We start from the raw sequence: 15764 nt of genomic DNA, 5'->3' as shown, positions 1-15764 counted from the left end.
CAATTGTTCAAGCTCTGTGTCCTACAAGTTTTTAAATACTGTCAGGTGAGAACGTTTGGCCAAAACAAAATCGAGCTCATGTTTGCAATAGTTCAGCCTTTTTGTGGAAGTCTGAAATGTTTACCTTTACATATTTACACTGAACAATGTGTCGGGTTGAAGCTTCACAAGATATAAAGCAGGTGCATGTAGTCATGCAGATGGAGTTGTCTTGGCACTGAAATTGCTTTTGGCCCCCATTCTAGTCGCCTTTTTGCTGGTGGGTTTACTGTTTATCTGAATTAATGAAGTACGATGGAAGCAGATTCAACAAGACCTCGGAAACACAAGGTAAAATATACGAGTGTCAGCCAATCTTATATGATTTATGAATGTTATTAATAGTGTATTCTGTATTTTATTTAGCCTTTTTAGGTCTAACAGTGCCACACTTACCAGATTAGAAGAGGAAAATGTTCCCATAACTAAAAAAATCTACGACTCCAGTCAAGAGTTTCATTTTCAAATCAAAGACTAGAATAATCTCTCATCTTAATGCAAACAAATGTGCCTGTCAAGCTTCTCAGAAACACTGCAACACAAGTGCCGATTCACACAGGATGTCAAGTTCCAAGTCAGCAATCCAATTTCATAAACCAAGAACTTTCCCAACATCATCACAACATTATAAATCAAGTGTGAAAGGTCATGAATCAAGGTTGTGCAAAACACATGAACGTGCACTAAAGTGTCAAGACATTCCAGATGAGGTCAAAAGTTACATGGGTGTAGATGTTTAAAACTGTGCATTCAATGTCTGTATGGAACAGCACCATTAACTCCCTAAATAAAACATTTTGTCAGATTTTCTCTCCTTTTTAGAATTTTTTAACACTGTTTTAACAGTTTTGTAAACATAAATAAAAAACCTGAAAGTCATTAAGTAACAAACAATCAGCACAGCTGTGATTCGCTTCATGCATAATAAAACACGACAATATGCTGATAAAATAAACATCACATTAATTGAGTAACTTACAGTGTAGACACAAAACTGCCACTTTCTTAATGTGTTGCAAACAAAAGCAAAGCAGAAGCAAGCTGCTGTTCGAGAAACACAATTATCGAGTTTCTGAATCAATCAGTGTTTGAAAGAATCGGTTGAGTAAATTGATTCAATGACTCACTCATAAGTCGATGTAACCTGAAAAACGAGTCATTCAAAATGTCTCACCACTAATGTAGACAGTTTTTCTTTGTTTTTTTAAAAAACACGCAATTAAAATGTTTTAAAAACGTAGGGAAAACAAACAGGATGAGTTCCACTGTCTGTGATGTATATATGATTAACTATGCGCCGTCGATAATAAAAAGTGAAAGCATTTCTTTAGAGTGGGCGTAACGTGTGGGCGGGCTTTGCGTATGGGGGCGTGGTTTGTACCACTGTGGGCGGAGTCGGATGCACAAGAACAGAAGTGATAATTTTACACTAGAAAGTCTAATTGCAGTTGGATTAAATATTAGTTCTCTTATGTACACTTGTGAAATAAAGTATTATTGAAATAAATAAAAAAAACAACTTTATTTGAATTTCATTCCACTGATGTGGATCAAGGGTATGAGTCATAAAACGCTGCTGTATCCATTTCATATAAAAAGGTTTGAATTAGATGATTAGATTCAGTATTATATAATCTATGTTAAAGTGATTTTAAGATGCTGATGATAAACCAGTCAGTGCAAATAACTAACAATATACAAAAGATGATGTGGTTGTGATGGAGAAAGCATGATTTTACAGTGCATAGTTCAAAACAGGTGCATTAAAGCAATCATACAACATACAAATATTCTATTTATAACATGATGGCTAATGGATTTGTGGTTGATAGCCGCTCAGAGGCAGAGCGCTGTTTGTCCGCTGGGGGCGCAGACAGGGGGGTTTCTGCCCTCAATCACAATCACTCAAGCGCATTTTGTGTGCAGAGCTTCAGGAGTCAGAACAAGCAGCCAGGATGGGAGTCGAAGTTGAAACTATTACTCCTGGAGACGGTAAAAATGCACCACAGATGGAATCGCATCGACAATTCACAAACCGCAATACTTATATATCAAATCAGTAGCATTTTAAATCGACACATTTTGCCTGTTTCGGGCATCACGGGCGTTAGCCTGCTAGCTAAACACTAACCTTTTCCCACATGATTTTCCGTTCATTTTGAAATATTTTTCTCTCCTTGTTTTGAATTTTAGGAAGTACCTTCCCTAAAAAAGGACAGACGTGTGTCGTGCACTACGTGGGTAAGTGTGAGAAGTGATCGTGTTTTGAATCGCATGAAGGGTGTTAGCATTAGCTGATTAGCTGCATTGACACAATAGACGCGATCGGCTCATCCAGGCTTTAAATCGATAAGATTTTATCTACCCTTGATATTTGCTGCATCTTTAATCTTTCATTTTACTAAAACAATCATAAATGCGTCTAAAACCACAGGATTTGGAAACCGTGGCCTGTTTTGCGGACGTACAGTGGTTATATTGCTGTCGTTAATGAGGTGAAAAACTAATCGCTTTTTTTTGGAGATTTTAAGCGAGTCTGAATGTCACATTCGAACGTTTTTACCGCGCTTATGCTGCTCAGAATGTTTAGGATCGAATGTTCTGCGGCTACAATGTTGCAGTTCGAATCCTCCGTGGATGTGATTTTCAGAATGCTTCGGTTGTCATTCGATGCGATTCGAACATCCGGAGTCTATAATGCGCAAATATTTACATTCGAACTGTCTGGGCGCTCATTATGTTTTCAAACCAAACTGTTTTGATGAATCCAAATGATTGTGATCTGCAGTCACGGAAGGCCGTTACGGTCCGAATGAATGGAAAATGTTTGTTTTCTTGGTAATGTGAAACGCAGCTTCATTCATCTCGGTGTTGTTAATTCCTGTTTTTCTCAGGCTCTTTGACAGATGGACGCAAGTTTGACTCCTCCCGGGACCGAGGAAAGCCTTTCAAATTCAAAATTGGCAAACAGGAAGTGATTCGTGGTTGGGATGAGGGAGTAGCCCAGGTAATATTCATATTCTTTTTGACATCATCTGAAAAATGGGTTTGATTTGCAATATAAATCTGCCCGACCTACATTGTGTGGTTATCTAAAGGCACACCGTCTGTTCATAAAGTAGGTCTCGGCCTAATTGGAAAATTTCCCCTTTCGCTTCAACATTCAAATGCACACAAGCTGTTCTTATAACCAAGTTTGAACCGCCATTCGTTGTTTCTTACTGTACTTAATTTGGTGAAATGATCTCTCCCCTTGTGACAGATGAGTGTCGGGCAGCGTGCCAAGCTGACTTGCACTCCAGACTTTGCTTATGGGAGTAAGGGGCACCCGGGCATCATTCCTCCCAATGCAACCCTCATATTTGATGTGGAGCTGATTGGCTTGGAGTAAAGCCCCCAAAATTGGACTCAGGTTATTCCCTATTCATTCTTTCAGGGTAGGTGCAAAGTTTGCCTCTTTCGAGTTGATTTGTACATTTTATGACTGCATGACTCCTCACCATATACTTATTTTATTATCATTGTAAATAGTTCCTCAGTTGCATAGATCGCTTTAATAACTAACAGATAATCTTTAAAGGAGATTATTGTTGTCTTGGTCTTAGACGTCCTGTAGAGTTTATTTAACAGGCTCTTAGATTAAACCCTCGTAATCGTATTTATGGCCTTTGAGGAACACTGTTTAGTTGTTTAATAAACCTCTCTCTTTGTTTTCTTCCAGGTCAACCTTTTAAGGAACATTGCTCCATGCACGTGATCCTCAAAAGGGGCTAGTGTTAATAGCGATACCACTTAGCTTAGCTCTGTTTTGCATTTGTATATTTTGTTGCCTTTTTATTTCTTTTCTCCTTGACACAATCACTGGTATCCTCTCAATTATTGGACGTTCATTAAGACACAAGTTTCTTTTTTTTTCCATTTCCTTCTCGTTTTATATTTGATTTCTGTGTTGTAAACGCGATCACAGCAACAGGGTTGTGGCTGAGTTGGTAATAAGTACTCTGGTGGGGAAATCTGGTTAAGTATAAAACAAAACTACTTGAAAATAAATTGTTTATAAAAAGATCAAGCTTGTCTCTGTGTTTATTGAGAAACTGAAGTGGTGACCGATACGACGATGAATGGTGGTACATATTGTCAGTCATTTGGTGGCCCCACCCACACTGAAATCTCATTGGTCTAAATCCCACTGCATAACTAATTATTAAACATCAATTATGTTCTGATTGCCTGTAACTGTTTTGTATCAGTGTTTTGCTTTTAATTGAGGACAGGGTGTAAATAAATAAAGTCATTAGCACAACAGAAGCTTTGTCAATTTAATTAAACACTTTTATTTTCAAGGGGCGGCTTTATTAAACAATCCAAATTTACAATTATGGCTGAATGTTGATGGGCTCGGTCTAAACACACCATTATATTTTGCATTGAGACTCTTCAAATTAGGATGAGTTGTTCATGTTTATTTGAAACAGAATCTTTAAGTTTACTGGTAATTAACAAGGAATTATTGTGCTAACATGCAATCTAAGCCCTTACAATAATCTACTGGAACTCCATGATTATCCAGTTTTTTCTTTTGTGCTACTTCAAAGAAACCGAATACTTTGCTTTACAAATGCATGAATTAATTGCAAGTATTTCCCTAACAGAGTTTACTGAAATCTGCATGCAACAGTTATAGACCCATTTGTTGACAACAAATCTTTAGATTAAAACAAGCCTATGACAGTAAATCTATATTTTCACAACCATTGTTCTTCTATATAAACCTTTGTTTTTCTAATGAATGAATGGTTTGACATTGGATTCTGCTAATTTTGCATCCTCTCTAGTTCTGTTCACCTGAGTTCCACCTGAGACCGTTTAAAAGAGCAGAAAAATCTACCACCCAAAGGACAGATTAATCAATTAATTTTAAGCCATCACCTTCCATTGCTTTATCAATGAAATCTGGCATTTTTGGAAATTATTTTTTACAGTTCCATACATAAGCAAAAAAAAAAGCACAGTTTTATTTTTGCTCATATTATTAATGCACGTATGTAACTGATAAAACAACTAATGCTAAACTAGTAGAAAAGTGCAGAATGACATCAGAATACTGATCCGTAAAACACATTGCTGAAAACATTGTCATGTTATAGGATCAGTGTTTTAGTTCTATGTAAGTAATGACAGAAGCAAGGTTTTTTTTTTTTTTGAGATCCAAACATCTAAGTTGCAGGGTGCCTATTAATTCTTGTGCAGTTACCATTTAATATTATTTTCCCCTTTAAAATGTAATATTGTCTATAATTGTGAAAAGTAATGTTTCTTATGAAATGAGATTGGCACAATGGTTGCTTTGAAACAGGTATGCAAAGGTTTAAAATTTGAAAGCCTAGCCTTGCTAATTTGTTTGAGCTATGGACCTGAAATTTCCTTTTCTCATGAAGAACAATTTTCACCAATGTCTATGTAACCTACCTAAAGTCACATGAAAAATTTGGTGTGAACGAGAGCAGAATGAATTCGGTTCAATAGAACAAAGAATGATATTTCAAGGCATGTAATATATATATATATATATATATATATATATTAATCTCAAGGCCTAAATTTCTGTACACTGTGACGTCTCTGCTCAGCTTGGACTCTTGTTTGCAGCTATTTGTGACTGTACTGCCTGCTGAGTTTCGGCCAGAAATGGGAGGAAATAAAGCAGATAAGAGAGCCAGAAGGAAAAGAAAAACAAATGGTGGAAATGAGCAACAGCCTTGAAATTTGTGAGTGTCTGTGCAAATTAGGGCCACATTCCCTCAATCGTGTGACGGATTGAGGCCTCCATGGTTCAAAAAACAAACTACCTACTGGGAGATCAAGGACAAAGATTCCACTCAAGATCCAGTTAAAAGACTTTGATGGTACGGTAATGCTAAAGTTATCAGATAGGTGTTGCTCTTCCTGTTCCCGAGGGACTGCAGCCACGGCCCCTGCCAACCCGTCTTAGAGAGTGCAGTGCAACGGCACAGCAGCCGCGCAACAGGGAGCCCATGTTGTACACTGGCATGCCTTCATTCCGCGGCCCCCGGCAAAGCCATGCCAGTGTGGGAACTACAGGAACAGCCACCGCTAAGAGGTCAATCAGGAAATAACGGCTCCAGTGGCTCCTCTGAGAGGAAGCTGATTCTGTGTCCTCCCCTACTCCATCTTCACCACTGACCCTCACTACCACTGCTTCCTGTGGTGGCGCCTTGAGAGGTTGTGATGCTCTGGGTTGAACCTGTTGTTGAACATGTGGCTTCATCAACACTGTCGTTGTTGATGATGTAAATTCAACTGTGTTGTCTAGCGGCAAAGTTTCTGTGACGTAAGACATCTGAGCAGGGGAAGTAGTTGCAGAGGATGGCGAAAACACCTGCGGCTCAGCTAGAGTAACATCAGGTGCGCAAGTTGCTGAAGTGATGACGCTCAATTCCTCACCTGCGCCCTCTTCGGAGATCCAGGTTATGGTGGGGCTGCAGGCCTGTGACCGGTACCCTGGTCTGTCACTGACCTCCGATGCACTAGGGGGCACTGGTGGCGGTGGTGGAGGAGGAGGTGGTGCTTCCTCCTGTGGGAGATGCAAAAACAAATGGTGGTGTGGGAGGTAGGCATGTGGAGCACAGCTGCAGTTGTTGTTAACAGCGTGGCAGGATCGGCTAACGGGCAACACCGTCTCTCCACTGCACAATCTCTCGCAGGTGGAGGATCGAGACAAAGTGGAGCATAGTGTAGTGTGAGGAACTTGCTCAGACAGTAGAGCTGCTTCCAGAAGTAGATGAGTGCGTCCGTCCCCTCTTGGTAACGTCATCGCCCCTCTGTTGGCAGGAATGTAGCGATCAGAACGTACGTTTCCGTTGCGATCTGTAGCGCCAGGTGATGTGTCACTGCTCAGCCTGGTGAAGGTGGCGCTGCGACTCATGGTGTGGGCCGGAGAGCATCCACAAGACCTGGATGCCCCAAATCGTGGGCCTAGCCTACCGACCCCTAGACCTTCAGACTTACAGTCCTGTTGATCTGCCTCATGGGGCCCCAGATTGGACCTAACTGTTTCCACAGTCTGCTGAAGCTGCCGGATCTCCTTCCGGGCCTCTTTTAGTGCCAGATGGGCCTCTATGCGATGACATTCCTCCTCGATCCAATCCTCCTGCATCCGAGTCAGCTGCATCCGTAACTCCTCGATCTCAGAGTCTCTGCCATGGTAAACAAAACAAGGTATAGAAATAAATCTAGTGCTGTGTCCGGAAATAGCATACTATGTAATAGGTACTACAATTGATTTGAACTTCACATCCATTAAAAAGTTTGTTCTATATGGTATGAGTGTGTAGTAATGAATTCAGACTAGTACTGTCAATCAATTAAAAAAAATATCTAATTAATTTTAATCGCACATTTTCTTCTGAAAATAATCGCAATTAATCCCACCTAACATTAAAGTTTAAAATTAAGTATACTTTTGTATTGCAATAATTTCACATTTAAATCAATGTAGAAACAACATAAAGACAGTATATTTTAAATATTTGTTTAATGGCATATTTTTAATGAATGAAGGCCAGTATTCTAAATTAAATAGAGATGAATCCTTTTAAAGCTACAAAAGTTATTGATTTCCTCTTTGTTTTTTGATTAACAGACATCACAACTGCTGGTTGTTAGCTTATTTGGCTGCTATTACTTTAAGAGCTGCCGCTGCTGAACGTGACGGGGATCTGACACACATTGCATTATAATGTGATTATAAACTTAAAATCTCTACTAATGAGCTGACGAGTTGAATCAGGTGTTAGATGAGGGAGTTCTTAATGTGATTCATATATAACAAATACATGCATGCACACCTTTATTCGCCTTTTTGATAACTTCATGACTTAACTGATGACATAACTACAACATTGCGTGCTCGTAGTTTCTTTTGCGCTTTATGAAATGATTGTTCCACATAACACATAGTAGCGAAGTAGGTATATTCAGATGCAGGGTAGGTTCTTCTATATATCTGCATGTATAATACTCAGGATGTCCTGAAGCTATAAAACTCCACTGACAGGATGTTGAGAAACCGAATCATTACAGACCGGTCCTGAAGCCTTTCCACCTTTTCTTTCAGCCGAGCTCGTAAGTGGCGAATACACACTTCCTTCTGCTGCAGTGGGGTGAGATACTGCTCAGGAGCAGGCGGACGGATCCCATGATTCTCACTACAGGTTGCATATTTTGCCTGCCGTCTGGGTCAGAGAGCAAGAAATATACAGTATAATATTTGTATATAAATATAATAATATATAATTGTGATTTATCTTATATAATTACAACATATTTAGCATGTTAAGATAAAACTAAATAACAGGCCCAAGTGAAAATATTAGGACTGGCAACTGGTGCAACACCCATAGTGTCAATTTATGCAAACAAAGATGTCTACCCATCTCATTTGCACAAAAAGCAACAGATATTTCTGCTAAAGGGAAAATTACAGAAGCCCAAAGTGGCAATGCATTATCCTTTTTTTCTTTCTTGTTTTGTTGTGATCTCAAAAGCTATTTTCTAATTTTTCACATAACAAAAAGTTGTTTTCTCATGATCATAACTTATTTTCCATGTACTCAACATGTTGTTTTTATTGTTCTTAATGCGGCAAAAGCTTAGCGTAATCCTTCAGCATCAATAAACTAACTGGTTTTTACTTTGATCGCAGATTCAGTGTCTAACACTTCAGAAGCTGTCAGGTCTACAAATTTGTTGTCAAAGACAACAATGCAACATTGAACATGTAATCAGGGTTTTTTTTTTTTTTTTGCCAGGCAATAAATGACATTTACAAAGACTTGCATTCAACACCATTCACAAAAATGAAAGATAAAATTACATTGATTCAATCGCACAAATGTGACCCTGGACCACAAAACCAATACTAAGTAAGTCTAAATTTTTAAAAATTGAGATTTATACATAATCTGAAATCTGAATAAATAAGCTTTCCATTGATGTATGGTTTGTTAGGATCGGACAATATTTGGCTGAGATACAACTAGCTATTTGAAAATCTGGAATCTGAGGGAGCAAAAAAAATTAAATATTGAGAAAGTCGTCTTTAAAGTTGTCCAAATGAAGTTCTTAGCAATGCATATTACTAATCAAAAAATTAAGTTTTTATATATTTACGGTAAGAAATTTACAAAATATCTTCATGGGACATGATCTTTCAATATATCCTAATGATTTTTGGCATAAAATAAAAATCAATAATTTTGACCCATACAATGTATTGTTGGCTATTGCTACAAATATACCCCAGCAACTTCAGACTGGTTTTGTGCACAAATGCAATTGAGATCTACAGCAAAAGGGAAGATTTTTAGTGAATAACAGACTTTTTATAGCAGACTTGAAATAGATATGATATGAAATATTTCTATGTATCTTTTTTTATGATAGCCCCCATGCACTTTTATTTAAAAAAAGAGCAGCCTGCACATTCTTACAAAATATATCCCATTGTGAACCACAGAGAAAGAAAAACAGCTTTGGATCAACATCAGGCTTTGTGAATAATATAATTTTATATTTTGTGTGTGAACTCTTCCAATACACCTAATCATCTCAGTATTTCTATATTTCAGAACTTTTGAGTATCCGATTAGGACACAAGTATGTTTCATGTTTATTTGTGTATTGCTTTTCACAATACACATTATTGCAAAGCAGCTTCACAGAAAGTAACCAGTCTTTTAAATGCATATAGTGTCATGTCTGTTCCATTAATTCTATTTCTGTTCTGTACTTTCTGCCACCATACAAAATCTGGAACACGACCCTGATGGAAGACAAATCTAATCTGCCTTTGAGTGTGTGTGTCGCTCACCGTGGTGTGTCTGGGTTGGAGCGTGGTACAGTATTGCTCTCTGTGCACTTGCAGGACGCCGTTGAGTAACTGCTACGGACAGACGAGTCTCCATGCGAGTGTCGAGTGCCGCTTGGGGCAGCAGGCCTTCTGTGACACACACACACACACACAGTGACAGCTGAGCTCTGACGTCCTTATCAAACAGGATTACACTGGAAAACTGTTGGTGTGTTTTAAAGGAACTGGTACTGAATGCATAAATCACATTATAATAATTAGAAACCTTCAGTGTGTCTGATTGTGTATGTTAGAGGAGAAGGGCAGCATTACCTGCGGGAACCAGCAGATGGCTTTCGGTTCACTGAGAGGGACATGGGTGAGGACTCACACCTTGTAACGGCACAATTACAAGGATTCCTCAGGACAGATCCCTCTAAGCCACACATACACCACAAAATGAGAAATATAGTCAGAAAAAAGCATGTTTGAATGACAATATTAATCTCTTGGTGCTTAAAGGGACCTTGTTTAATAGAACACAAAAGGGTCTGCGTGTTTCTGCATGTTGGCTGCACCACATGAATTTAATTAATGCAAAACAGTTTTTCAAATACAAATAAACAGTGAATCAGATTTTTTTTAAATACAGTAACGCATCAAAAGTTTGGGATTGGTAAGAGTATGTTCACCGAGAATTTATCACCATTATTTAACATTTATCTGATTAAAAAAACAGTAATATTGTGAAATATTATTCCACTTCAAAATAACTGTTTACAATTTTAATATATTTTAAAATGTAATTTATTTCTGTGATGCAAAGCTGAATTTTAGCATCATTACTCCAGTCTTCAGTGTCACGTGATCCTTTAGAAATCATTTGATGATTTACTACTCAAGAAACCTTTATCATTATATTTGTTGAATACAGCTCATATTTTTGCAGAAACTGTTTATTCTTGGATGAAGAGAAAGTGCAAAAGAACAGCATTTATTTAAAACCAATCTTTTGTAACATTTTATGTCTTTACTGTCACTTTTGATCAAACTCAAACTGTTACGCCAGACTACTGACGAATTAAGTTTTCTTGTAGGTTTTATTTCATTATCATATCAGGACAGTTAACTTTGTTCCCCTCGTAAAAAAAAAATACTGCAATAAACTAAAAATATGTGCAGTATAGTAGAGGTATATTTAGGTCAATGTATATGAATATGCATCGTTTAGGTATTTTTCATTGATTGCCCCAAAAGAAGAATGTTCACACTGGTATTGTTCACAGAGAAGCTTAAAAGACAATAACAACAACAACAACAACAACAACAACAACAACAACAAAAAGTATCTTAAAAGTGGTCCATATGATATATGTGCTACATTCCAAGTCTTATGATAGCTTTGTGTGAAGCGCAGACTAAAACTGAGCAAAGCCACGACTTCAGAAGAGTTGGAGTATAGTGCATGGATCACTTTTATGGTGCTTTTCATCACTTTTGGAACTTGACCACATTAGTCCCCATTCACTCTCATTATATGGAAAAGAGCAGCGCGAAGATTCCATTAAAATCATTTTGTGTTCCATGGAAAAAAGTCATGAGATTTTATAGTAACACAACCATTTGATCGCCGCAAACACAAGGTTGTTTATTTGGAGACTCTGTAACCTTACATCCCATTAAAATACCAAATCAAAAAAGACACATGCCAGACAATATTAGAATATCAGATGCTGAAGAGAATCCACCAGAGAGCATTTCATTCTAGATGCCACGAGAAAATAAATGCTTATGTAAACCAAGCATTCAGAACAATAAACAAAATGAACAAGACAAACACACACACACACACACAGTACAACTGATGGATTCTTTCACACTTTGAACTGAGCTATTCACACACTCACAGAAACATGGATTGTCTCATGAAATGGTGACATGAGTGACAAGAGTGTGTGGGTGTGATTGGCGTAACACTGGCACTGCTACATTATTTGAATGCATATTTGATGCATTATTTGTTTTTTTCTAATTGGATGCATGGTGAATAATATTACTACAGCTGATTGCCCTCTAGATTACTAGTTCTCAAATATGCTTGCACTTTACATATTTTGAAAGCCTGAGGAAGGTCGATTGAAAGAAACGCGTCATTTAAATATTTTTGTTATTATGCAAACTTGTGGAACGTGTGCAGGATTTATATTGTTTTCTAGTTTATAATGCAGATTTAATTAAAGTGTTCAGCATATTTAATCCTAACTGTCTAAGAATCTCCTAAGCTGTTGATAAAAAAGGCTTTTTCGAGCATGACCCAGTTCTGATTTGAGTCTGCACTGTCATCAGTAAAAAAAAAAAAACATTGCTTCCACAATAAATAAGCAAAGTGTGTATGATATTAGAGTTGGCTGTCAGTATATTTAGCCCCCGAATGCATCTGTCAGACAACAGGGTTCAGTTCAGGACATCACAGAATGTCTGCGCTGCAAGTAACATGAACAGAGACACAATATCTGGAGCTGCTGGTGTTATATAAGCGTTGAGAGTAGGAAACCTTATCTTCCAAAGCCGGCCTGAACAGTCAAAATCACTGCAACTTTCAAGACACATTTTCTCATCTTAAAAAATTCCCTCAAGATATTCTCTCCCTATTGCTCACTTTCATCTCTGTTCTAGTCTGTATTTCTCTGAACAATGCATTGCAGCACTTCTTATGTTACTATGGATGAACCATTTATGTTATGAACCTGGAAATTAAAAATCTACATGCTTTAATTGCTGTAAACTCAAAGAAATATGAAATATTTCGCCACTACTTCTAGATGACTAATCAAAGTAAATTTGTGATGCTGATCACACAGACAGATGTTCTTTGGAACATCTCAAATATAAATTCATGTTCAATTTGCATTTGAACTGAAATTGTTTTAATGATAATATACGGTGTAATGTAAATACACATTCAATGTGAAAAATAGATGCATTTTCACTAGCGGTATTATTAGTGTAAAAAAAACAAAACATTTAAGGGGCAATATTTGCTTGCTTGATTTCATTTTCAGCTTTTTTACTTTTTTAACATGTTACTTTGTTTTAGTAACACTTTACAATAAGCTTCCATTTGTTTACATTAGTTAACTACATTAGGTAACACGACCTAACAATGAAAAATACTACTAAAGCATTTATTAGTTCATGTTATTTTCAATATTTACTAATGCATTATTAAAATCAAATGTTGTATCTGTTAATATCACTTAATGGACCTGAGCTAACATGAACTAACAATGAACAGTTGTACTGTAATTAACTAATGTTAACAAAGATTAATAAATACAATAACAAATGTCTCGCTCATTAATAAAGGGATAGTTCACCCAAAAATCTTCATCATTTACTCGCCCTCAAGTAGCTCCAAACCTGTATGAATGTCTTTGTTCTGCTGAACACAAAGGGAGATATTCTGAAGAAAGTTTGTAACCAGGCTGTTTTGGGGCACCATTAACTTCCATAGTAGGAAAAAAAATACTATGGAGGTCAATGGTGCCCCAGAACTGCTCTGTTCCCCACATTCTTCAGAATATCTTCCTCTGCAGAACAAAGACATTCATACAGGTACTTGAGGGTTTCGTTTTTGGGTGAACTATCCATTTAATGTTAGTAATGCATTAACTAATGGGTAAAGTGTTACCAAACGTTATATGTGAAATTAAACGATCATAATCATCAATATTATGTCATATACTTCAGTTAAATTGATCAAATTAAATACATTTTCATTTTAAGCAACTGAGTCTGTTACTAAATCAATATCAAATACAAAAGACAGAAAAGTTCATGAGAGAATAAACATTCAAAAATATTTTAATGCTGTCAGAAGTTTTGGAGTTCCATCCATTGTTTCCTTTACTTTCATTTGTCATTAGCATATTCAGCAACACTTGCCTCTCAGTAATATCTGACAGCTGCAGGTCACTATGTTATATGCAGAGACTCTAAGCCCATGTATATATATAATTATTATTATTATTAAATAATTATGTTTGTCCCCAGATTTGGGACATATCCCTGGTTCATTTCTGCCTCACAGGATTGTACTGCAGTATAGCACAAGACTACATTTTTGTTTACAGAAATCAGATATTTTTATAGATGCTTCCATGGTTAACTTTCATGGTCCCACCCCCCATATGTTGCAGGTAAGTCGTCCCTGTGTAGTAAAGGGCACGAGCTGTCTTATGTAACAGTATCTGATATCAGCAGAACCGTATTCGCCTGTCTGAGACGGAAGCGCGGCGCTGCAACAGTGCGTCGGTGACTGTTCAGATTAAATGACATAATACTGTAGGATGCCGATAGACGCAGTTACACATGATGCACAAATCGTTATGATGATGAACATTAAGCACCTTTCATAGTTTCTGAAACAGCTGTGAGTCGAGAGAATTCATGACAGAGAAGAGTGAACCGGGATGAACGTGACTTACATCCTCTGCTGTTGTGCAGGATCCCGGTGAAGTTTGTTCATGGATGTTGGCGCTGCCCTGCGCTCGGGCCAGTGATGCGCGCGCCGTCATTTCGCTGATGGACGGATGCTGCTGCTGCTGATGAGAGCATTACCGACGCATTTGCGTGACGCTGCGACGGCGTTTCTTAAAGGGACAGAGACCAAATGTTCAAAATAGTTTGTTTTTTTATTGCAAATTGTACACAAGACAGCCAGCCAACACCCAGTACATCCACTATAAATAATAGAAACAATACATTAAAATAAACATTTTGAGATAGAGAGGAAAAGAGTTTCAGACTTTCTATTTAGCAGAGGTGTAAAGTATTGGAGTAACGTAAATGTAACTAATTACTGTACTTGAGTATCTTTTCGGATACTTTGTAGTTGTGTGGAGTATCAAAGATATTAGCAACTTTTACTCTCTACTTCAGTCTATTTCTGAATGAGTATCTTTACTCTTTGCAGTTATACATTACATTTTGCATGGCACCTAGCTTTTCTGAAGCAGTTTATTTCTGCTTCAAAAGATGTGATATTGCCTACAGAGCACTGAAAGTACCATATCTTGTATGTTTTGCCCTTACTCACCCAAACTTGTCAACAAGGCTATTGTACATGAATGCGAACACCTTAGCAAGTAGTTGTGAATCTCAGGTGTTTTATAGCCTATATAAGGACATGACTGCAGCTGGCAATGAGGCCAAAACCAGCACATCCAGTGCATACTGTATATATATATATATATATATATCCCTAGTGTTTCTTTAGTTCTTTGAGTTAGGGCTGGGCGATTTGGCCTAAAATCAAAATCTCGATTAATTGAACATTTTAACTCGATTACGATTAATGAACTATTATTTTATTCATTTTTAATTTTTTTGCCCTCATAGTTCACTGACAAGTTTTGTACAGTAAATATGCTCACATATTACAAGTGAGAGATTTTTGAATGAAGGGTGCATTACTTGATTTTAAAATAATTGTAGGAAACACACTATCTACTATCTATGATTATTTATTGAACATCAATGTTAAACAACTGAAATTAAAGCACACATTGCCTAAAACGAACAGTCACTTTGTTCTTATAAAAAAAGTAAAAATAAATAACTTGCATTTTTGGAAACAAAATAAATTATTTTCAATGTTTTTCTTATTAAAAGTAGAAAATATGCAGTATCTCTTCTAAATAAAATAACTCTTGTTCATATTCAGTAACGTGATTGTGCTCCAAGTGTTGAAACAAATTGGTGGTGTTACCTTTGGACGTCGAAACTGTTTTTCTACAGTGTCTACATGACTTCATTTTGTTCGATGTCATCCTTACTGAAGCCAAAATGTGTC

The 15764-nt window shown here is 37.1% G+C and overlaps 2 protein-coding genes across 2 annotated transcripts; one reads left to right on the top strand and one right to left on the bottom strand.

Annotated features, from left to right (window-relative positions):
* Window positions 1-1883: 1883 nt before the first annotated feature.
* LOC306847793 (peptidyl-prolyl cis-trans isomerase FKBP1A-like) lies at window positions 1884-4104 on the top strand. Its single transcript, XM_079381947.1, has 5 exons — window positions 1884-2031; window positions 2233-2280; window positions 2934-3046; window positions 3302-3476; window positions 3761-4104. Exons 1-4 carry the CDS (start codon window positions 1995-1997, stop codon window positions 3428-3430), a joined length of 327 nt encoding a protein of 108 aa, XP_079238073.1. The 5' UTR covers window positions 1884-1994; the 3' UTR covers window positions 3431-3476; window positions 3761-4104.
* A 1861-nt stretch (window positions 4105-5965) lies between these two features.
* On the bottom strand, window positions 5966-10340 carry LOC306847807 (syntaphilin-like; the record flags this gene model as incomplete). The annotated part of the gene is made up of 4 exons (XM_079381971.1): window positions 10244-10340; window positions 9932-10060; window positions 8145-8294; window positions 5966-7256 (listed from the first exon to the last, which is right to left on the bottom strand). Exons 1-4 carry the CDS (start codon window positions 10285-10287, stop codon window positions 5966-5968), a joined length of 1614 nt encoding a protein of 537 aa, XP_079238097.1. The 5' UTR covers window positions 10288-10340.
* Between the last annotated feature and the right edge of the window lie 5424 nt (window positions 10341-15764).

This window comes from Barbus barbus (genome assembly GCF_936440315.1).
Source record: "Barbus barbus genome assembly, chromosome: 28".
In the NCBI taxonomy this organism is placed as follows: Eukaryota; Metazoa; Chordata; class Actinopteri; order Cypriniformes; family Cyprinidae; genus Barbus; species Barbus barbus.
Note: the sequence above shows the minus strand (reverse complement) of the source record. Positions and strands in the feature narration are given on the sequence as shown.

Bases quoted from the DNA above. Each gene is read 5' to 3' on its own strand.
- LOC306847793 (XM_079381947.1), top strand. From the start codon at position 1,995: ATGGGAGTCGAAGTTGAAACTATTACTCCTGGAGACG. The intron at 2,281-2,933 runs GTAAGTGTGAGA...TGTTTTTCTCAG, and splicing joins GTGTGTCGTGCACTACGTGG to GCTCTTTGACAGATGGACGC. The intron at 3,047-3,301 runs GTAATATTCATA...CCCTTGTGACAG, and splicing joins GGGATGAGGGAGTAGCCCAG to ATGAGTGTCGGGCAGCGTGC.